This window comes from Salmo salar, chromosome ssa26, assembly GCF_905237065.1.
Source record: "Salmo salar chromosome ssa26, Ssal_v3.1, whole genome shotgun sequence".
NCBI lineage: Eukaryota > Metazoa > Chordata > Actinopteri > Salmoniformes > Salmonidae > Salmo > Salmo salar.
Genome location: NC_059467.1, coordinates 36584343 through 36608232, shown reverse-complemented (window position 1 = coordinate 36608232; position 23890 = coordinate 36584343). Strand labels below are relative to the sequence as shown.

At 41.0% G+C, this 23890-nt stretch overlaps 1 protein-coding gene across 1 annotated transcript in view; it reads right to left on the bottom strand.

Moving 5' to 3' along the window:
• Positions 1-23890, bottom strand: part of LOC106587877 (transmembrane channel-like protein 3) — a 62682-nt gene that overhangs the window by 29204 nt on the left and 9588 nt on the right. The window contains exons 3-9 of the mRNA XM_045708975.1: positions 18449-18524; positions 15521-15602; positions 14445-14551; positions 11935-12033; positions 10508-10650; positions 9919-10066; positions 9029-9072 (exon numbers count right to left, since the gene is read on the bottom strand). Of these exons, the coding sequence (XP_045564931.1) occupies positions 9029-9072; positions 9919-10066; positions 10508-10650; positions 11935-12033; positions 14445-14551; positions 15521-15602; positions 18449-18524 (699 nt within the window). The remainder of the gene's footprint in view (positions 1-9028; positions 9073-9918; positions 10067-10507; positions 10651-11934; positions 12034-14444; positions 14552-15520; positions 15603-18448; positions 18525-23890) is intronic.

Here is a 23890-nt window from a genome sequence, read left to right as displayed (position 1 = left end):
TAGAGGCAGGCACATGCTCACCACAAAAAGCACGGGGAGTTGACTCAGGCCTCACCCCTGGCCCAGCCAAACTACCCGTGTGCCCCCTCCCCCCCAAAAAAACATTTTGGGGGCTGCCTCTCGTTCTTCCCAGGTAGGCTCCGATATCGCTTGATTACCTGGCCCCAAGTCCAGTTTCTCCTCTCAATCCACTCCTGATGTGACCAGGTGTCAATTTCTGCCCGGGCACCCCGCTTGATCCAATCATGGTGGGTAGTTCTGTAACGCGGGTCGTATAAAGGGGACCAAGGCACAGCGTGTATAGTGCTCATATTTACTTTAATGAAAATACTTTAACAAAACAACAAAACGACGGAAACAGTTCCGGCAGGTGATATACACTAAACAGAAAACAACTACCCACAAAAAACCCAGGAAGAAAACCCCTACTTAAATACGATCTCCAATCAGAGGCAACGAGGATCAGCTGCCTCCAATTGGAGATTAGCCCAAACAACCCCAACATAGAAATAGAAAAACTAGAACTTAAACATAGAAATAGAAAACATATAAAACCCAAAACACCCCCTGTCACGCCCTGACCTACTCTACTATAGAAAATGACATCTTACTAGGGTCAGGACGTGACAGTAAGCAACTCCAGTGTATGTTTGAAAGCAGACTGAACCAGTTTTTCCTGTAGGATTTTGGCTGTGCTTAGCTCCATTCAGTTTATTTTTTATCCTGTAAAATTACACAGTCCTTAACGATTACAAGCATACCAATACCCAGGCAACAACACGTCTACCATGCTGATCCTTAACACTAGGGCCCCTCAGGGGTGTGTACTTAGTCCCCTCCTGTATTCCCTGTTCACCCACGACTGCGTGGCCAAACACGACTCCAACACCATCATTAAGTTTGCTGACGACACAACAGTGGTAGGCCTGATCACCGACAACGATGAGACAGACTATAGGGAGGAGGTCAGAGAACTGGCAGTATGGTGCCAGGACAACAACCTCTCCCTCAATGTGAGCAAGACAAAGGAGCTGATCGTGGACTACAGGAAAAGGCGGGCCTAACAGACCCCCATTAACATCGATGGGGTGGGTCGAGAGTTTCAAGTTCCTTGGTGTCCACATCACCAACGATGTGCTATCATGGTCCAAACATACCAAGACAGTCGTGAAGAGGGTATGACAAAACCTTTTCCCCCTCAGGAGACTGAAAAGATTTGGCATGGGTCCCCAGATCCTCAAAAGGATCTACAGCTGCACCATCGACAGCATCCTTACCGGTTGCATGCACCATCGAGAGCATCCTGACCGGTTGCATCACCGCCTGGTATGGCAACTGCTTGGCAGCTGACCGCAAGGCATTACAGAGGGTTGTGCGAACGGCCCAGTACATCACTGGGGCCAAGCTTCCTGCCATCCAGGACCTATATAATAGGCGGTGTCAGAGGAAAGCCCATAAAATTGTCAGACACTCCAGTGACCCAAGTTACAGTGGGGGAAAAAAGTATTTGATCCCCTGCTGATTTTGTACGTTTGCCCACTTACAAAGAAAGGATCAGTCTATAATTTTAATAGTAGGTTTATTTGAACAGTGAGAGACAGAATAACAACAACAAAATTCAGAAAAACGCATGTCAAAAATGTTATAAAATGATTTGCATTTTAATGAGGGAAATAAGTATTTGACCCCTCTGGCAAAACATGACTTAGTACTTGGTGGTAAAACCCTTGTTGGCAATCACAGAGGTCAGACGTTTCTGGTAGTTGGCCACCAGGTTTGCACACATCTCAGGAGGGATTTTGTCCCACTCCTCTTTGCAGATCTTCTCCAAGTCATTAAGGTTTTGAGGCTGACGTTTGGCAACTCGAACCTTGAGCTCCCTCCACAGATTTTCTATGGGATTAAGGTCTGGAGACTGGCTAGGCCACTCCAGGACCTTAAAACCTCTTACATCTAGACGTTCCGCTAGCGGAACACCTGCTCCAATATCCAATGATAGGCGTGGCGCGAATTACAAATTCCTCAAAAATACAAAAACTTCAATTTTTCAAACATATGACCATTTCACAGCATTTTAAAGACAAGACTCTCCTTTATCTAACCACACTGGCCGATTTCAAAAAGGCTTTACAGCGAAAGCAAAACATTAGATTATGTCAGCAGAGTACCAAGCCAGAAATAATCAGACACCCATTTTTCAAGCTAGCATATAATGTCACAAAAACCCAGAAGACAGCTAAATGCAGCACTAACCTTTGATGATCTTCATCAGATGACACACCTAGGACATTATGTTATACAATACATGCATGTTTTGTTCAATCAAGTTCATATTTATATCAAAAAACAGCTTTTTACATTAGCATGTGACGTTCAGAACTAGCATACCCCCGCAAACTTCCGGGGAATTTGATAACAATTTACTAAATTACTCACGATAAACGTTCACAAAAAGCATAACAATTATTTTAAGAATTATAGATACAGAACTCCTCTATGCACTCGATATGTCCGATTTTAAAATAGCTTTTTGGTGAAAGCACATTTTGCAATATTCTAAGTACATAGCCCAGGCATCACGGGCTAGCTATTTAGACACCCGGCAAGTTTAGCACTCACCAATATCAGATTTACTATTATAAAAGTTTGATTACCTTTTGTTGTCTTCGTCAGAATGCACTCCCAGGACTGCTACTTCAATAACAAATGTTGGTTTGGTCCAAAATAATCCATCGTTATATCCGAATAGCGGCGTTTTGTTCGTGCGTCCCAGACACTATCCGAATGGTAAAGAAGGGTCGTGCGCATGGCGCAATTCGTGACCAATTTTTTAAAAATATTCCATTACCGTACTTCGAAGCATGTCAACCGCTGTTTAAAATCCATTTTTATGCCATTTTTCTCGTAAAAAAGCGATAATATTCCGACCGGGAATGTCCATTTAGCTAAACAGAGGAAAGAAAACAAAGCTTTCGGTCGACGCGGGCACGAGCCTGAGTCTCACAGTACTGTAACCAGCCACTACCCAAACGCGCTACTTTGTTTCAGCCAGAGCCTGCAAAGCCACGATTCAGCGTTTTGCTGCCTTCTGAGAACCTATGGCAGCCGTAGGAAGTGTCACGGGACAGCTAAGATCCTCACTCTTCAATAAACAGAGACAAGAAGAACGACACCTTGTCAGACAGGCCACTTCCTGCATGAAATCTTCTCAGGTTTTTGCCTGCCATATGAGTTCTGTTATACTCACAGACACCATTCAAACAGTTTTAGAAACTTTAGGGTGTTTTGTATCCAAAGCCAATAATTATATGCATATTCTAGTTACTGGGCAGGAGTAGTAACCTGATTAAATCGGGTACGTTTTTTATCCAGCCGTGAAAATACTGCCCCCTAGCCATAACAGGTTAATATGCTTCTTCTTGAGCCACTCCTTTGTTGCCTTGGCCGTGTGTTTTGGGTCATTGTCATGCTGGAATACCCATCCACGACCCATTTTCAATGCCCTGGCTGAGGGAAGGAGGTTCTCACCCAAGATTTGACGGTACATGGCCCTGTCCATCGTCCCTTTGATGCGGTGAAGTTGTCCTGTCCCCTTAGCAGAAAAACACCCCCAAAGCGTAATGTTTCCACCTCCATGTTTGACGGTGGAGATGGTGTTCTTGGGGTCATAGGCAGAATTCCTCCTCCTCCAAACACGGCGAGTTGAGTTGATGTCAAAGAGCTCCATTTTGGTCTCATCTGACCACAACACTTTCACCAGTTGTCCTCTGAGTCATTCCGATGTTCAGTGGCAAACTTCAGACGGGCATGTATATGTATTCTTGAGCAGGGGGACCTTGCGGGCACTGCAGGATTTCAGTCCTTCACGGCGTAGTGTGTTACCAATTGTTTTCTTGGTGACTATGGTCCCAGCTGCCTTGAGATCATTGACAAGATCCTCCCATGTAGTTCTGGGCTGATTCCTCACCGTTCTCATGATCATTGCAACTCCACGAGGTGAGATCTTGCATGGAGCCCCAGGCCGAGGGATATTGACAGTTCTTTTGTGTTTCTTCCATTTGTGAATTATCGCACCAAATATTGTCACCTTCTCACCAAGCTGCTTGACGATGGTCTTGTAGCCCATTCCAGCCTTGTGTAGGTCTAAAATCTTGTCCCTGACATCCTTGGAGAGCTCTTTGGTCTTGGCCATGGTGGAGAGTTTGGAATCTGATTGATTGCTTCTGTGGACAGGTGTCTTTTTTACAGGTAACAAGCTGCGGTTAGGAACACTCCCTTTAAGAGTGTGCTCCTAATCTCAGCTCATTACCTGTATAAAAGACACCTGGGAGCCAGAAATCTTTCTGATTTGAGAGAGGGTCAAATACGTATTTCCCTCATTAAAATGCAAATCAATTTATAACATTTTTGACATGTGTTTTTCTGGATATTTTTGTTGTTATTCTGTCTCTCACTGTTCAAATAAACCTACCATTTAAATTATAGTCTAATCCTTTCTTTGTCAGTGGGCAAACGTACAAAATCAGCAGGCGATCAAATACTTTTTTCCCCCACTGTATACGTTTTCTCTGCTACCGCATGGCAAGCGGTACCGGAGCGCCAAGTCTAGGACCAAAAGGCTCCTCAACAGCTTCTACCCCCAAGCCATTAGACTGCTGAACTTTGCATAAAAATCGCCACTGGACAATTTACATTGACCCCCCCCCCTCTTTTGTACACTGCTGCTACTCGCTGTTTGTTTGTTACCTATGCATGGTCAATTCACCCTCAACTACACGTACAGATTACCTCAACTAACCTGTACCCCTGCACACTGACTTCGGAACCGGTGCCCCCTGTATATTGCCTCGTTATTGTTATTCTTATTGTGTTACTTTTTGTTATTACTTTTTATTTTAGCCTACTTGGTAAATATTTTCTTCTTCTTGAACTGCACTGTTGGTTAAGGGCTTGTAAATAAGCATTTCACGGTAAAGTCTACACTTGTTGTATTCGGCGCATGTGGCAAATAAAGTTTGATTTGATTACATGATGCAGCCACCACTATTCTTGAAAATATGGAAAGTGGTACTCAGTAATGTGTTGTATTGGATTTGCCCCAAACATAACACTTTGTATTCAGGACAAAAAGTGAACTGCTTTGCCATTTTTATTATTATTACTTTATTGCCGTGGGATGGATGTTTTGGAATATGTTTATTCTGTACAGGCTTCCTTCTTTTCACTCTGTCAATTAGGTTAGTATTGTGGAATAACTACAGTGTCGTTGATCCATCCTCAGTTTTCTCCTTTCACACCCATTAAACTCTGTAACTGTTTTAAAGTCACTATTGGCCTCATGATGAAATCTCTGAGCGGTCTCCTTCCTCTCCGGCAACTGAGTTAGGAAAGATGCCTGTATCTTTGTAGTGACTGGGTGTATTGATACACCATCCAAAGTGTAATGAATAACTTCACCATGCTCAAAGGGATATTCAATGTCTGCTTTTTCTTTTTTACCCATCTCCTTTGCAAGGCATTGGAAAACCTCCCTGGTCTTTGTGGTTGAATCTGTGTTTGTTATTCACTGCTTGACTATGTGTGGGGTACAGAGAGGAGGTAGTCATTCAAAAATCTTGTTAAACACTATTATTGCACAAAGAGTGAGTCCATACAACTTATTATGTGACTTGTTAATCTTGATGTTCTCCGTCCCGTATGCGGGATCAACATCCATAGTAAAATCATTTCGCCATATTCATAACCGAACAATAGAAAAATTTCATTTTTTTTCTTCAAATATAGGACTATTTTATATCGTTTTATAGATACACCTCTCCTGAATCGAACCACGTTGTCCAATTTCAAAAAGGCTTTAGAGCAAAAGCAAAACATTAGATAATGTTAGAGGAGTATATCGTCAAAGTATTCACATAGCCATTTTCCGACCAACCACATGCATCACAAATAACCAAAAAACAGCTAAATGCAGCACTAACCTTTGACAATCTTCATCAGATGACACTCCTAGGACATCATGTTACACAATACATGCATTCTTTTGTTCGATAAAGTTCATATTTATATATAAAAACAGCATTTTACATCGGCGCGTGACGTTGACAAACTATTTTCCCTCAAATGCATCCGGTGAATCAGCCTACAATTTACTAAATTACTATTCGAAAACATTTTTAAAATGTAATATTGTCATTCAAAGAATTATAGATGAACATCCCGTGAAAGCACCTGCATTGCCAGATTTAAAAATAACTTTACTGGGTAATCACACTTTGCAATAAAAGGAGATGCTATACTCAGAAAAATAGGCTAGCAATACAGGTCTGCGCCATCTTGGAACAATTGAATATCAAATCTACTCTTGTATACTATTGTAAATATTCCCTTACCTTTGATTATCTTCATCAGAAGGCACTTCCAGGTATCCCAGGTCCACAACAAATGTATTTTCGTTCGAAAAAGTTAATCATTTATGTCCCAATAGCTTCTTGTTGTTAGCGCGTTCTGAAGGCTACTCCAAATGTACCGTCGTGCACAGGACTTCTCTTTCACCAAAATGCAAAACAAAAATATTTAAGTTCATTCAAACATGTCAAACGTTGTATAACATAAATCTTTAGGGCCTTTTTCAACCAGAGCTCCAATAATATTCAAGGGGGACGGTTGCATTGTCTTTCAAAACGTTTCGAAAGGGGAGGGTAGCCAGGGGCGCCCGCGTCATAATGGTAATGGCCCTCCCCATGTGACCAAGAACAACAGCCTCTCTTTCAGTCAGTTCGTACTGTAGAAGACTCAAACCACTTTGTAAAGACTGGGGACATCTAGTGGAACCCATAGGAAGTGCTCAATGAATCCTAACTCACGGTGTGATTTATAGGCAAAGTGCTGAAGTTGAGTCCGCAAATCAGATTTCTACATCCTGTTAGAAACTGTCTCGGGGTTTTTATTGCTATATGAGTTCTGTTATACTCACAGACACCATTCAAACAGTTTTAGAAACTTTAGGGTGTTTTCTATCCACATCTATTAATTATATGCATATCCTAGCTTCTGAGTTTGAGTAGGAGGCCGTTTAAAATGGGCACGTATTTTTTTCAAAAATCGCTGTAGCGCCTCCTATCCTAGGCGACCGTCAAGAGGTGCATATGTTTACTCCTGAACTTATTTAGGTTTGCTATAACAAAGGGGTTGAATATTTATTGACACAAGACATTTCCGTTTTAAATGTTTTATTCACTTGTGGGGTATTGTGTGTTGGCCAGTGACAAAAAATATCTAAATTTAATCCATTTTAAATTCAGGCTATAACAGAAAAAAGTCAAGTGGTGACACTGTGTAAAGCCCTTTTACTGTTGTCACAAAGTGCTTTACAGTAAACCTGCTTAGACCCAGGGCAAAGCAAAATCTGAAGCACAGTGGCAAGGAAACAACTCTTTAGAAGGAAGAAACCTAAAGAGGAACCAGATTCAGAGGGGAGGTCCTTCCTCCTCTGGCTGCCTGTATTGTACACTCTTAGTGTTCCTTGGCTGTCCCCATAGGATAACCCTTTTGGGTTCCAGGTAAAAACACTTTTTGTTTCCAGGTGGAACCCTTTTGAGTTCCATGTAAATCCCTCTGTGGAAAGGGTTCCACATGGACCACAAAAGGGTTCTACCTGAAACCAAAATGAGTGTACATTGGACATTCCACAGCCTTCATCAGATCACCACCTAAACCACACAAAAGTGGCAACATGGTAATGTTACTATAATTCAAACTCCAGTGAAAATCTCCCCAAACCAATCAATAGAACGTTAGGTTGAAATCTCCCATTAAAACTACAATTTACATACAGTACAGTGCATGCATCCACCTAGCATTAGCCCCAGTTAGAATAGACATTAACTCAAATGGACTGAAAGAAGTGGCAACATAGTGTGGTGGAGAGGGCCGCGGGCAGTGTAAACGAACGTTCCCTGAGGTATTAATCCCTCTTTAATGTCTACTCAGGTCTGATGATGCTCTGGCAGGGGTGATTTAGAGCCAGTCATCTCTGACAGTAAAAGGCTGTTAGGATGAGTTACGCCACCAGGAAGTGTCGGCCTGTGTGTGGGGTAGCAATGGACTGGGAGCGAGACAGTAAATCAGTCCTTTCTGAGACCATTGGAGAACGTAGGTAGAAAAGGCTCAAAAGCAACCAGGGGATAGCAGGAGATGAACTTCCACTGAACATGTCATAGCAAAACATTGACTTTTATACAGTGTTTCCTCTATATGCAAAATCAAGGCTGCCACTGGGAAAAAAATGTAGATGTGTAGATGTATGCCCCAGGAAGACCCCCCTCCCCACAGGAAGACCCCCCCTTCCTGCAGGAAGACACCAGGAAGACCCCGTCCCCCCCGTCCCCCACTAGACCACATTCCCCCCCCGTGGTACAGTCCTGGATTCTACCAATCAGAATGACACAATATGGGCCTCCCGAGTGGCACAGTGGTCTAAGGCACATTATCACAGTACTAGCTGTGACACTAGAGATTCTGGGTTTGAGTCCAGGCTCTGTCGCAGCCGGCCGCGACCAGGAGAGACCTGGGGGGGCACAATTGGTCCAGTGTCGTTCGGGTTAGGGCAGGGTTTGGCCGGCAGGGATGTCCTTGTCCCATCGTGCGCTGACACGGTCGCAAGGTGTACGGTGTTTTCTCCAACACATTGGTGCGGCTGGCTTCCGGGTTAAGTGGGCATTGTGTCAAGAAGCAGTGCGGCTTGGTTGGGTTGTGTTTCGGAGGACGCACGGCTCTCGACCTTCGCCTCTCCGAGTCCGTAAGGGAGTTGCAGCGATGACAAAAGACTGTATCTACCAATTGGATACCACGAAATTGAGGATAAAAAATGAATGACACAAGATACTTTGCAAAGGATAAAGCCACTGACGCATAAAAGCCAAGGGTCCATTAACGGGTCCAGGGTGTCAGCTACTCTCAGGAAAGCAATATCAATGTTTCATGCTAACTTAGCCACCCTCTACAAGGACAAGAGAATAAACATACTTACAGACTAGTATCCTTCTTTTTCTCCTGCTCCTCAACAATGGCCTCCTAGAGAAAGGAGCAAGGAATTAGCATTTATTAATGTCATCCATCTTGTGTAACTACATATTTGCTGCAATTTTGTCCACCTATCTGTAGAAAAATACATTGTAAATCTCAATGAGACAAAACTGAAAAATAAAGGTTAAATATGGATAAAGAAAGAAAAAAAACGATGTATTGTATCAAGCATCTAAGCATTTCAACTGAGCTTATCGAAACAGAGGAATCTACTTTTACATTTTGCTGACTACAGGGAAACTCAACAAGCAGCTTAAAAGTCTCTCTTGTTTAGACGTAGAATACAGATTATAGATCAGCCCTCAGAAAAATCAGCAGTAATTCATTGGTACATTGACTTCTACTCTACAGAGTGCTGTGTGTGAATGAAAGAAATTGGGATCGTTGGAAATCAAATCCGAGGAGTGGAGTGGTGTAGTGTTTCTCAGTGCAGATGAAGGAGAGGAGACTAGGAAAGGAAAACAGTTAGGATGATTGAGCGTGCACCACAAATGTGTTACATGGCTTCCTCTTTCCATCTCCTCCATTTGTGATGATTTGAAACCACAGGATAAGTGAAAGCAGGAGATGAGCAGAGGAGGGCCATTTAGACTATTGAGGGCGACATTTTTGTGCAAAAATAATTGTGCAAAGTGCAAAAATTACCATACAACTCATTTTATTCTGGCAGCGTGATTACACTTTAAACTTTACTTCAACAATGTGCATCATAAAGAGGCAACTATTTATGTATTTCTCAGTTTACATGTAACGTAGAATTATTTTAAAATTAAATCACTGCAAGATGAGGTTTACAGAAATGTGGCCCTGAGTCTTGCAACGTGTCTCTCTCACCCTGATGTTGTTGACAATAGCGGCTCCCTTGCTCTCTGCAGCCTCAGGGTTCCCTATGAGGTAGTCCCAGGCACAGAACACTCTCCAGCAGAAGGTGAAGTTCTCGTCAGAGGCACTGGCTAGGCTCAGACGGGAGTTCTTAGCCATCCTGAGGGAAAATTGTAATAAATAACACAAAATGGCATCGATTAGCGACAGGTCATTGTGTTCTTAATAAGAGGTTAAACTGGCGATGGAACCGGATTCAAACACCTTTATAGGTAATACAGAAACAGTTAAAATATAATCACTACAATGGTGGTTACAATGTGATAGCCACGGGACCAAAACAGCGGAGAAGTTTGACCTCGTATTTCAATGCTCTTAGTTGTTGCAAAAATGTACCCACTATACTTTTTACTTTGTGTATCTACGTCATATCACTGAGTCCACCTTAAAAAATAGAATATTTGACATTAGTAGTAGCTAGTAGCTAGCCACATCAATGGTCACCTTTGGTAATACATTCATATCAATATCACTTCACTTTCATTTTGATATCAATATCAACCACATAAATGAGCTTTATTAAAGAGACTCCTGTGATTACTTTCTTAACAGAATGATGAAACTGTAGGCAAAAACAGCCATCCCAACCAGAAAATAGGCCAGGGGGAGACGATAGCCGGCCCTGCCGAGCTTCCTCACCGGGCCATAGTACCCATAGAACAACACCGAGTACTGGAGGTAGCCCTGTGGATGAAAACATCACAAAGACAAGAATTTGGAACAAACTGGGAACCAAAACAAGTTGTGGCTTGGGTCTTTAAAACACAGTGAAACTGAATGCATGCAACAAACAAAACCAACACGCTGTTGGGGCACTACTGAGACACTATTGAAACACTATTGAGACACTATTGAGGCGCTATTGAGACGCTATTGAGACGCTATTGAGACACAATTGAGACGCTATTGAGACGCTACTGAGACATTACTGAGGGACTACTGAGGCACTACTGAGGCATTACTGAGGGACTATTGAGGCACTACTGAGGCATTACTGAGGGACTACTGAGGGACTATTGAGGCCCTACTGAGGCACTACTGAGGCATTACTGAGGGACTATTGAGGCACTACTGAGGCACTACTGAGGGACTACTGAGGGACTATTGAGGCATTACTGAGGGACTATTGAGGCACTACTGAGGCACTACTGAGGCATTACTGAGGGACTATTGAGGCACTACTGAGGCATTACTGAGGGACTATTGAGGGACTATTGAGGCACTACTGAGGCATTACTGAGGGACTATTGAGGCACTACTGAGGCACTACTGAGGGACTACTGAGGCACTACTGAGGGACTACTGAGGGACTATTGAGGCATTACTGAAGGACTACTGAGGGACTACTGAGACGCTACTGAGGCATTACTGAGGGACTATTGAGGCACTACTGATACATTACTGAGGCACTACTGAGACATTACTGAGGCACTACTGAGGGACTATTGAGGCACTACTGAGGCATTACTGAGGGACTACTGAGGGACTACTGAGACGCTACTGAGACATTACTGAGGCACTACCGAGACATTACTGAGGCACTACTGAGACATTACTGAGGCACTACTGAGGCACTACTGAGGGACTATTGAGGCACTACTGAGACACTATTGAGACACTACTGGCATATTCAGTGCTGAAAATGTAGTCCTCTCCCTGACCATAGTGGCAATCATGGGACATTAATATCATGTTTAAACAAATCCTGATCCATTTCACACAGTGTAAGGATTATTATGTGATTATTATGAGGTTATTATGTGTTATTATGTGGTTATTATGTGGTTATTGTTGATCCTCAGGGGCCTCAGTACTTAATGTCATGCTGAGAAGAAGGCTGGCAACATAAACATCACTCATAGTACAAGGAGTGGTTGAAATATAGTTTAGATGAATCGGACTACACAACAAAATGCATGTAATTGAACAGTGATATTGAGGGAACATTAAGAGATAAAACTGCCTTGCCCCAAGAGACCAGATGGTGTCCAGATCTTGGGCTGAGGCCAGGTGCTCCTTGGGAATGGTCTTACTCCGGGTTGTTCCGAACGGCTCTCCGGCCAGGAGCTGAGGGGAGAAATCAGATGGATTATTATGCCAGTTCAATCAATGATATGGAGATATAGTACATATCGATTTGAGGGGAGGAGTGGGAGCAAATGGATTAGGAAGGGAAATGTTACCATTGAATTTGCACATACACACACACACACACACACACACACACACACACACACACACACACACACACACACACACACACACACACACACACACACACACACACACACACACACACACACACACACACACACACACAGGTCACAGAACTACAGGTCACACACACACACAGTTTAACTACCCACTCCATGCCTCAAACACAATAATATGTTCCCTAGATCTTTTATTTTCTGTTTTCTTCCGATCATAATCTACAATGATCTCCAACCACCAGTATGGAAAAAAATGTATGAAATGTATGCATTCACTACTGTAAGTCGCTCTGGATAAGAGCGTCTGCTAAATGACTAAAATGTAAAAAATGTAAATAACATTGATCGGTCTATATGTATGAAGTAGCAACGGTAAGTTCTGATAAATAACAGCTGGATAATGGAGTAAGTGTTGGAATATTGACTGAATTGGAATATGTTGGAATATTGACTGAATTATAGTACATAAACCATTCTATAATTAGGTCCAGCTTCACCATGACTTCACCATGACTTCACCGTGACGGTAAAATGTTTTATTGTCAGATACAAGCTAAAAGGTACTTAGTCTACAACCCACGATCGGATTAAATCTCTGAAAACTTCAGTCCACAAAGGAAAAGTCCAATCTGTGAGGTTGGGGTGAATGAAGGAGGGAAAAGGTTGGTTGGAGAATAGATGGAAGGAAGGAGGGATGAAATGGAGGAGATTGGGAGTGAGTGATGTGCCAGCTGATGTCTGGGGAAATTGCCTGTGTCTGCATGTCAGCCGGCTAAATAAATCAGCCCTGCTTTTCCCGACATACCCAGACCAATAACAATGCCCTCTATGCATTATTTGTGACGGCTGGCACCAAAAGTGCTGATTTTTATTGTCATACTTTGCAAGCACATACCGGAATTTACAATATCTGTTAGGTCCTCTCTTGTATCCTCTGCATACAATTCACCATTGTAACATTCAGCTACATTCTACATTTGAAGCAGTCAAATCGTATTAAATAAAGTTGAACTCTATTGCTATTTTTAAGTTTTGTTTAATGGAGAATTCAGTTTATATCCTTTCACTAATATCTTAATTATTTAGTCATGATACACACATCCATGGTACACACATCTATGATACACACATCCATGGTACACACATCTATGGTACACACATCCATGATATACACATCCATGGTACACACATCTATGATACACACATCCATGGTACACACATCCATTATACACACATCCATGGTACACACATCTATGATACACACATCCATGATATACACATCCATGATACACACATCCATGGTACACACATCCATGATACACACATCCATGATATACACATCCATGGTACACACATCTATGATACACACATCCATGGTACACACATCCATTATACACACATCCATGGTACACACATCCATGATACACACATCCATGATAAACACATCCATGATACACACATCCATGGTACACACATCCATGATACATACATCCATGGTACACACATCCATGATACACACATCTATGGTACACACATCCATGGTACACACATCCATGGTACACACATCTATGGTACACACATCCATGATACACACATCTATGGTACACACATCCATGGTACACACATCCATGGTACACACATCTATGGTACACACATCCATGGTACACACATCCATGGTACACACATCTATGGTACACACATCCATGGTACACACATCTATGGTACACACATCCATGGTACACACATCCATGGTACACACATCCATGGTACACACATCCATGATACACACATCTATGGTACACACATCCATGGTACACACATCCATGGTACACACATCTATGGTACACACATCCATGATATACACATCCATGGTACACACATCTATGGTACACACATCCATGGTACACACATCTATGGTACACACATCCATGATACACACATCTATGATACACACATCCATGGTACACACATCTATGATACACACATCCATGATAAACACATCCCTGGTACACACATCTATGGTACACACATCCATGGTACACACATCCATGATACACACATCTATGGTACAAACAGCACCTGTTCTTCTATTGATTGATTGATTTTTCTCTTATTTATCCAGATAAGTCATCGGACCTAACACACACACACACACACACACACACACACACACACACACACACACACACACACACACACACACACACACACACACACACACACACACACACACACACACACACACACACACACACACACAGTTACCTCAGGTATAACTATGAATGCTCCAGTCATGACAGTAAGGACTATGTTGATACCAAACAGCCATCTGAGGAAGATGAAGTAGGAGGCCACCCCTGACCCAAAGTGACCTAAGAGGGAAACAGAGACAGGGGTGTACGGTGAAGCTACCCCAAGACACTGATATTTGGTCAGTTTTGCATTTTCACCACTAATGGTTAAGTTAAGGATTGGGGGAGGGGGAGCTGATCCTAGATCTGTACTTGGGGAAAGGACACAGATACTCACAAATCATCTCAAACCAAACTGAATTTATTTTAAATTTCAGACATTACATTTATTTATTTATTTAAATGCTAATTGTCACATGCTTGGTAAACAACAGGTGTAGACTAACTGAAATGCAAACTTACGTGCCCTTCCCGACAACGCAAAATAAAAAAATATAAATAAAATAACAATAGAAAAAAAACTGTAACACGAGGAGTAAATACACAATGATAACTTGGCTACACACGGGTTACCAGTACAGAGTCTATGTGCAGGGGTACGAGCTAATAACTTGGCTATACACACGGGTTACCAGTACAGAGTCTATGTGCAGGGGTACGAGCTAATAACTTGGCTACACACACGGGTTACCAGTACAGAGTCTATGTGCAGGGGTACGAGGTAATAACTTGGCTATACACACAGGGTACCAGTACAGAGTCTATGTGCAGGGGTACGAGGTAATAACTTGGCTATACACACGGGTTACCAGTACAGAGTCTATGTGCAGGGGTACGAGCTAATAACTTGGCTCTGGACACGGGGTAGCAGTACAGAGTCTATGTGCAGGGGTACAAGGTAATTGAGGTAGATACAGTATGTACATATAGGTAGGGATAAAGACAACAGGATAGATAGTAGACAGTAGCAGCAGCGTCTGTGATGAGTGTGGAAGTGTGTGTGTGGCGACAGTGTGCCTGTGTGTCAATACAATTTTACAGTCAAATATGCATTAAAGTAAAAGGGAAATTAACTAATATTTTACTGTAATATAGTCAATATCTTACATGTTCAAGTAAGTAATAAAATATCTTATTAAAAGTTGTTACTTTCTATTTTCTTGATCCTCATCTCCCAGGGAATAAACAGAACCACGATGTTGTACAGCAACCTGGAGACCTTCTTCAGCAGCTGAAAATATAGGACCATTTTCTATTAGTGTGTGTGTATACATTTATATATATACTGTATATATTTGTGTGCATGGCTTTTTTGATTGATTGATTTACTGTTATTATCGTGTCTTATTTCAGATGCCCAAACTATTGGTCTTAAACTGTCAATTATTTTCAGGGTGTGTGCGCATGTGTGTGTATTTGTGTTTAAGGAGGAAGAGGTTAAACTCTTTGCTTAATTTTCTCAGAGAAGATCTGTTGATTCAGTAGCCTACACATACAAAGCAACACCAGTCAAGTCCCATCACTTACAGTTTTTTCAACTGCTTACACACAAAATCTTTTCATGTCACACAATTTTTGAAACCTCACTCAAAGTGCAAAACTACACACCAATTATCCAAAACCATAAGCTATTTCTCAGCCTTTGACTCAGTTGTCAATTGCATGAAACACTTTTTTTCAGAACACTACACACAATTCTCTACCTAAAACACAAAAATCTAACAGGAAGTGACTTGCTTTCCTTTTCCAAACACAACCAATCAAAATGCTACACTTATTCACCAGGTCACACACACACAATAGGACAGAGGGCAATTACCAATGTCCCTGGACAGCGTGGGGGTAATGTAACTATGTGTGCTGCCATCACTCAAAACGGGGTCCTCCATCACAATGGCACACTGGGTCCGTACAACACCGGCCATATGCTCACTTTTCTGGATGCAATTTACACAATACTTGTCCCTGATCCAGATCAGGAGCCTGCTAGATTTGTGGTTTTATGGGACAATGTTCACCGGGCTGTTCTGGTCCAAAACTGGTTTGACATCCATCCACAATTTGTAGTTTTGTACCTACCCCCATATTCACCTTTTCTAAATCCCATAGAGGAATTCTTCTCAGCCTGGCACTGGAAAGTGTATGATCGCCAACCCTATGCCCGCATGCCGCTTCTCCAGGCAATGGAGGACGCATGTGGGGACATAGAGGTTGCCTCTGTCCAAGGTTGGATACGCCATGCTAGGAGATACTTCCGTCGATGTTTGGCAAGAGAAAACATATCTTGTGATGTGGACGAAGTATTGTGGCCAGACCCCCCCCCTACCAATTCCTGGACTGCCCCCCGGGACCCCCCACACACAATTGTGTTCTTTACTGTATTCTAAAGAATATACTTTTGGTTTACATATGTTTATGGTTTTGTTGTATGCTACTGTATACAACAGTAATGTTTGGCCTAATAAATATTTTCTGTTTCTACATTGCATTGGTGTTTACAGTGTACTTGTTACCCCTCTCAGCAGATTACTTTCACTGTAGAACATTGTATTGAAATGTAGATATAAGCCTATGAAAGACCAAAGAGCTTTAGATTTAGAACAACAGTGTTTACATGGTATATCCAAAAATGTACTATTATGAAAGCAGTGTTTGCCATTTGATGCAAATGCTTCATTCTGACATGTGTTTATGGCATTTTGAATGCAGTGTTACATTTTGAAGGAGATGTGAGGCATTTTGCATTTTGTGTGTGCAGTTTAGGGAATTGTGTGTAGAGTTTTGAAAAAAGGAGACAGTTTTGAAAACGTGTGTAAGCAGTTGGAAAAAACTGTAACATCAAATGAACAGATCCCACTGTACCATAGATAAATATTGTATTTAATTAATTTCATTATATAAAGAGGGGTACTTAATTCAAAAGTCAAGATATGATTATTCATATACACATAAGTCCATTCGTTGAACAAATGGATGTGATTTCTAAATTGTAATTAAGCAGAAGCCAATATATATATATATATATATATATATATATAGATATATATATAATTCATTATTCCTCATCAATCTACTTTCTAAAAGTCAATTAATTTTAATGGTGCTTCGGTAGCCTTGCCCAATGCCTCCTGAACATTTTAATTAAACCAAACCATAACAACAGGCTATAAATTTGCTTGGCTGCGGTTTGCTGAGTCTGTGTGTGTGTGTGTGTGTTGTGTGTGTGTATATGTGTGTGTGTGTGTGTATATGTGTGTGTGTGTGTGTGTGTATATGTGTGTGTGTGTGTGTGTGTGTGTGTGTGTGTGTGTGTGTGTGTGTGTGTGTGTGTGTGTGTGTGTGTGTGTGTGTGTGTGTGTGTGTGTGTGTGTGTGTGTGTGTGTGTGCAGAGAGAAGCCTACAGGCAGAGGGAGCGGTGTCGAGCTCTAACCTCACGGTCTCGTAAACACAGTGAGAACAGAAAGGCAATGTTAAGTGTATAACTCCTACAGAACAGAGGAAATGGACACAGTAGCAATCAGGCTGAAGGCATCAGATAGTTGCACTGCAGTAGAGAAATAGTAAGCTAATTCTCTTAGCTAATTTTCTATTAAATTATATGTGAAAAGTAGCCTGACACATTGATATGCCTAAAAATGTTAACATGTTTATATCTGTGTTGAAATTAGAGTTGCATTCAGTTTGTGAAACTAGCTGCACATTACTGGCACAGCAGAGTTTCTTTCATTGTTTGAAAACAGCAGTACGCTATGAGATGTCAAAATGTAATACTTAACCTGTTGCCTTTGTTTACTAGAACCCCCATATTTTGGACAAAGTAGATCATCCACATGCAATCAAATGTGCTACAGCAAGTGAAACTATGACTATGAAGATTAATTTGAAGTGGTACTGTCATTGTGTTGTATAATATGAGTGTGTTTGTGAACCTTCTTGCAGTATGTGTTGTTTATCAGAACAGAGGTGTGTGTGTGTGTGTGTGTGTGTGTGTGTGTGTGTGTGTGTGTGTGTGTGTGTGTGTGTGTGTGTGTGTGTGTGTGTGTGTGTGTGTGTGCGTGCACGTGTGCGTGAACCCACATCAGCCCCAGCAGCCTGGTACCCTCTGGTCCTTGTTAGCCTCCCCTCGTACTTCAGGACAATCTCTCTGGCCTGCCTGGAACAAACACAGGGAGATATCAATGGCTTTTAAACTCTGATCTACAGTCAGTAGAAACACAAACACATCACACTGGAAGAATGAATATGATTCAATACACTGATCTAGGTTCAGATTTTAAATCAGATATATAGTAAAACATTTTTAAAGACATGTAAATTATGATTCCAGAGATTGATGTAAATTCAGACAAAAATAACTTGCAGCAGGTTAAACCCTTGCATGTTATTTCACAAACTGGTCCCAGTTCAGCTTTACTGTGCGTGGGAGTAGAGTATTCCTGCTTTGGTTCTCAACCCATCACTGGGGTAGTTCAGATGTCTGTGGCACTTGCTCTAATCAACGATGCCTACTCTCAACAGGCTTTTCACAGACTCCTGTGCTCCTCTGAATTATACATCATAAATAAAAATGTTTTAGGGCAGATTCAAAAATATATATTAGAAAGAGAGGAGACTAAATAAAAGGAGCCAAAGCGGGAAGGGTGGAGACGGACGGTAATGGAATTCCGGTTTCCATGGTTTCGTACTTGTGCCTACGTCACCAGACCATTGGGCCTGCACACTCTTTTCATCTCTCAACTTGCTTATGGTACTACTACTAGGATAAAATGTATTGTTGATATCATGTATGTTATGGTACTACTACTAGGATAAAATGTATTGTTGATATCATGTATGTTATGGTACTACTACTAGGATAAAATGTATTGTTGATATCATGTATGTTATGGTACTACTACTAGGATAAAATGTATTGTTGATATCATGTATGTTATGGTACTACTACTAGGATAAAATGTATTGTTGATATCATGTATGTTATGGTACTACTACTAGGATAAACTGTAATGTTGATATCATATATGTTATGGTACTACTACTAGGATAAACTGTATTGTTGATATCATGTATGTTATGGTACTACTACTAGGATAAAATGTATTGTTGATATCATTTATGTTTGTAACGACTGTCTGATTGCTGCATTGGTACAGGTGTCCCTATTAAAAGATATAGCTGTTTAAATACATAGATAAATAAAATGCACTGGAAATATAAAATATAAATATTTAATATAGAAGAAAAGTTGAGTATGCCGTTTCAAAACAAATCAAAGGAACTTCGAGATAAACGGGGACAGCAATTTCACAACAAGCAAAACAGGTGAAAACGGGGGTACGAACCAGTGATTTGCAGTGTAAAATATGAGGTGTTTTTGCAGGGGGTGTAATCAGCAGTATTCACCCAGAGATTACTGAGGACGTAAAATGCAGGCTTGCATCACATCCGTGTGACAGTCATAAAGCCTAGAGCAGTAATAACAAACCACCCATATAAAACCTGCTATGGCTAGAACCTACTCAGCACATCTTAAGAGGTCTCTCTCGCTCGCTCGCTCGCTCTCTCTTGCTCGCTCTCTCGCTCTCCTGAAGTGATGTTCTTTGAGAAAAATACTGTAAATGGCTGTAGTCAAATCACAGCTATGTGTGGTTATAAAAAAGGGCCACTTTAGGCTATTTACTGTATTAAAATATTCATATTGAATTGTGTTTGCCTGATAACGCAAGAAAATATGAACATTTAAAAGAGATGTATCTGCTGCTTGGATAGTTCCATCTTAGCCACTGGCTTAATCCCGCTCTTTAACTTTTATTTTTGGTTGAGTTGGAGACGTGGATCTCACTTGTAGACAATTTAATAGGCTATTTACTGTATTTCAAAAAATCATCCAGAAATCCCAGGCCTGTTGTTCTATTGTCCATTTTTTTTGTTGAATTCTGGGTTGAATCTAAGCAATTGCCGTTGATGACTTTGCAAATGCTATACAGGCTTAAATAGCCTCATTGATGATACGTGAGTGATGCAGTATGGTCATTTTGCTCTGTTAAACCTACCCCTTTGGAATGACTTCCATAGCAACAGTGAATCTAAGTGGAGATCTCAACAATCATTGTCACAATAGCAAATTGGTAATAGTCAGTGACAAACATCATAGCTAACCAGGGCTGGGCTTGGTTAAAACCCTGGAAAGGGGATCAAAGGGTAGCTGTAGATAGATCAACTCTCCAGTAGGAAGTGCTGCCCAGACTATTGTTTATTTTCTGATAGTGGATATAACATTGAAGATCTGACATTGTTTTAAAGGTACAAATTCAACATATTTTCCACAAGGTTTGTTGAAAATTGGTTACCATGATAACATAATCCTATGGTTGAAATTTCACCCTCAAAACAGTTTACATAGATAACGTTTTTCAAATCCAATGTATTTTCCATGTAGATTCCACGTCACAATACAGTACAAGGCAAAAGTTTTAGAACACCTACTCATTCAAAGGTTTTTCTTTATTTTTACTATTTTCTACATTGTACAATAATACTGAAGACATCAAAACGATTAAATAACACATATGGAATCATGTAGTAACCAAAAAAGTGTTAAACAAATCTAAATATATTTTATATTTGAGATTCTTCAAATAGCCACCCTTTGCATTAATGACAGCTTTGCACACTCTTGGCATTCTCTCAACCACCTGGAATGCTTTTCCAGCAGTCTTGAAGGAGTTCCCACAAATGCTGAGCACTTGTTGGCTGCTTTTCCTTCCCTCTGCGGTCCGACTCATCCCAAACTATCTCAATTTGATTTAGTTCGGGGGATTCTGGAGGCCAGGTCATCTGATGCAGCATTCCAACACTCTCCTTCTTGTTAAAATAGCTACATCCTGGAGGTGTGCTGGGTCATTGTCCTGTTGAAAACAAATGAGAGTCCAACTAAGCCCAAACCAGATGGGATGGCATATCGCTGCAGAATGCTGTGGTAGCCATGCTGGTTAAGTGTGACTTGAATTCTAAATAAATCACAGACAGTGTCACCAGCAAAGCACCCCCACACCATAACACCTCCTCCTCCATGCTTTATGGTGGGAAATACACATGCGGAGATAATCCGTTCACCGACACCGCGTTTCACAAAGACACGGCGGTTAGAACCAAAAATCTCAAATTTGGACTCCAGACCAAAGGACAAATTTCCACCGGTCTAATGTCCATGGCTCGTGTTTCTTGGCCCAAACAAGTCTCTTCTTGTTATTGGTGTCCTTTAGTAGTAGTTTCTTTGCAGAAATTCAACCATGAAGGCCTGATTCACACAGTCTCATCTGAACAGTTGATGTTGAGATGTGTCTGTTACTTGAACTCTGAAGCATTTATTTTGTCTGCAATTTCTGAGGCTGGTAACTCTAATGAACTTATCCTCTGCAGCAGAGGTAACTCTGAGTCTTCCATTCCTGTGGCGGTCCTTGTGAAAGCCAGTTTCATCATAGTGCTTGATGGTTTTTGCGACTGCACTTGAAGAAACGTTCAAAGTTCTTGAAATTCTCAGTATTTACTGTTCTGCATGTCTTAAAGTAATGATGGACTGTCGTTTCTCTTTTATTTGAGCTGTTCTTGCCATAATATGGAGTTGTTTTTTTAACAAATAGGGCTGTCTTCTGTATACCACCCCTATCTTGGCACAACACAACTGATTGGCTCAAACGCATTAAGAAGGAAAGAAATTCCACAACTTAACTTTTAACAAGGCACAGCTGTTAATTGAAAGGCATTCCGGGTGACTACCTCATGAAGCTGGTTGAGAGAATGCCAAGAGTGTGTAAAGCTGTCATCAAGGCAAAGGGTGGCTATTTGAAGAATCTCAAATATAAAATATTGTTTGATTTGATTAACACTTTTTTGGTTACTACATGATTCCATATGTGTTATTTCATAGTTTTGATGTCTTCAGTATTATTGTACAATGTAGAGAATAGCAAAAATAAAGAAAAACCCTTGAATGAGTAGGTGTTCTAAAACCTTTGACCGGTAGTGTATATTGACAAATTATGTTGAAACAACGTTGATTCAACCAGTTTGTGTTAAGTGGGACACAACCCATCCCCTTATCCGATTATCAGCTGATATCAAACACATGTGGGTCTACAAATACAATTCACTTCCTCAATAGTGAGAAAGAATACTATATAAAAAGTCTAAATGAGTACGACATCCTGGCATTTAAAGCATACTAAACTTGATCATTTTGACATACTATAAGACTTAAATATTCATATACCTAAAACACCTACTATTTAGGACAGAAGTACAGGTATCTGGACATGGTCCAAATGTCTAATCTGTGTTGTCAGGAGACATCTGGACTCCGATTTGAATTTAATATCATCCTAAACCCCAGAACAGGAGACAAGCACAAATGTATCAGGTGTGTCCCTCTACACCCATGGTGTTTGTATAATCAATGTGTGTGTGGGACTGGAGGTCCTGACCCCAGTAAAAATAGGAACCAGGCGAACTAACAGCTGATGAAATAATTACTCCACTAATTTGGTTTATTTTCTGTGGGAGGAGCCATTAACGTGGCGATGGAGTGAGGAGCCCGGGAGAGGCGGATGTTAATCGTTATTTACTTCGCCTCATGCTTTACACTCCGATGGCTCCTCCGCCCATCAGCGACAGAGAGTTAGCGCTTTTTCGCCATTTATGAGCTCTCAGGTGTTAATGAAGAGCTAGTGTTTACATGTTTCCCCTATCTGACATTTTAGTGGTTTGGATAACCACTGACTGCAGGGGAAAAAACAACAGCAAAGAGGGAACAAAACGTGCACATGACTATGCATAGGGGTTCTTATACTGTGGTCAAATGCATATGCATCTTGTGATAAATCAATTTGTATTCCTGTCCTGTCCATCTTAAGGAATGAAACCTAAGGTGCGTCCCCAATGGCCCCCTCTGCCCTACATAGTGCAGTACTTTTGACCAGAGCCCTATATGCCCTGGTAAAAAGTTGTGCACTAAATATGGAATAGGGTGCAATTTTGGAGTGTTCTAAGATGCTGTACCTAAATCTCTGCCTTGGTTATTTTGAGCTCCAACACCTGTTACCATGAATTAGTATTATAACTATTGGACCTGTTACCTTGAATATGTATTATAACTATTGGACCTGTTACCTTGAATATGTATTATAACTATTGGACCTGTTACCTTGAATATGTATTATACCTATTTGACCTGTTACCATGAATTATTATTATAACTATTGGACCTGTTACTATGAATTAGTATAATAACTATTGGACCTGTTACCTTGAATTAATATTATAACTATTAGACCTGTTACCTTGAATATGTATTGTAACTATTGGACCTGTTACCTTGAATATGTATTATACCTATTTGACCTGTTACCATGAATTATTATTATAACTATTGGACCCGTTACCTTGAATATGTATCATAACTATTGGACCTGTTACCTTGAATATGTATTATAACTATTGGACCTGTTACCATGAATTAGT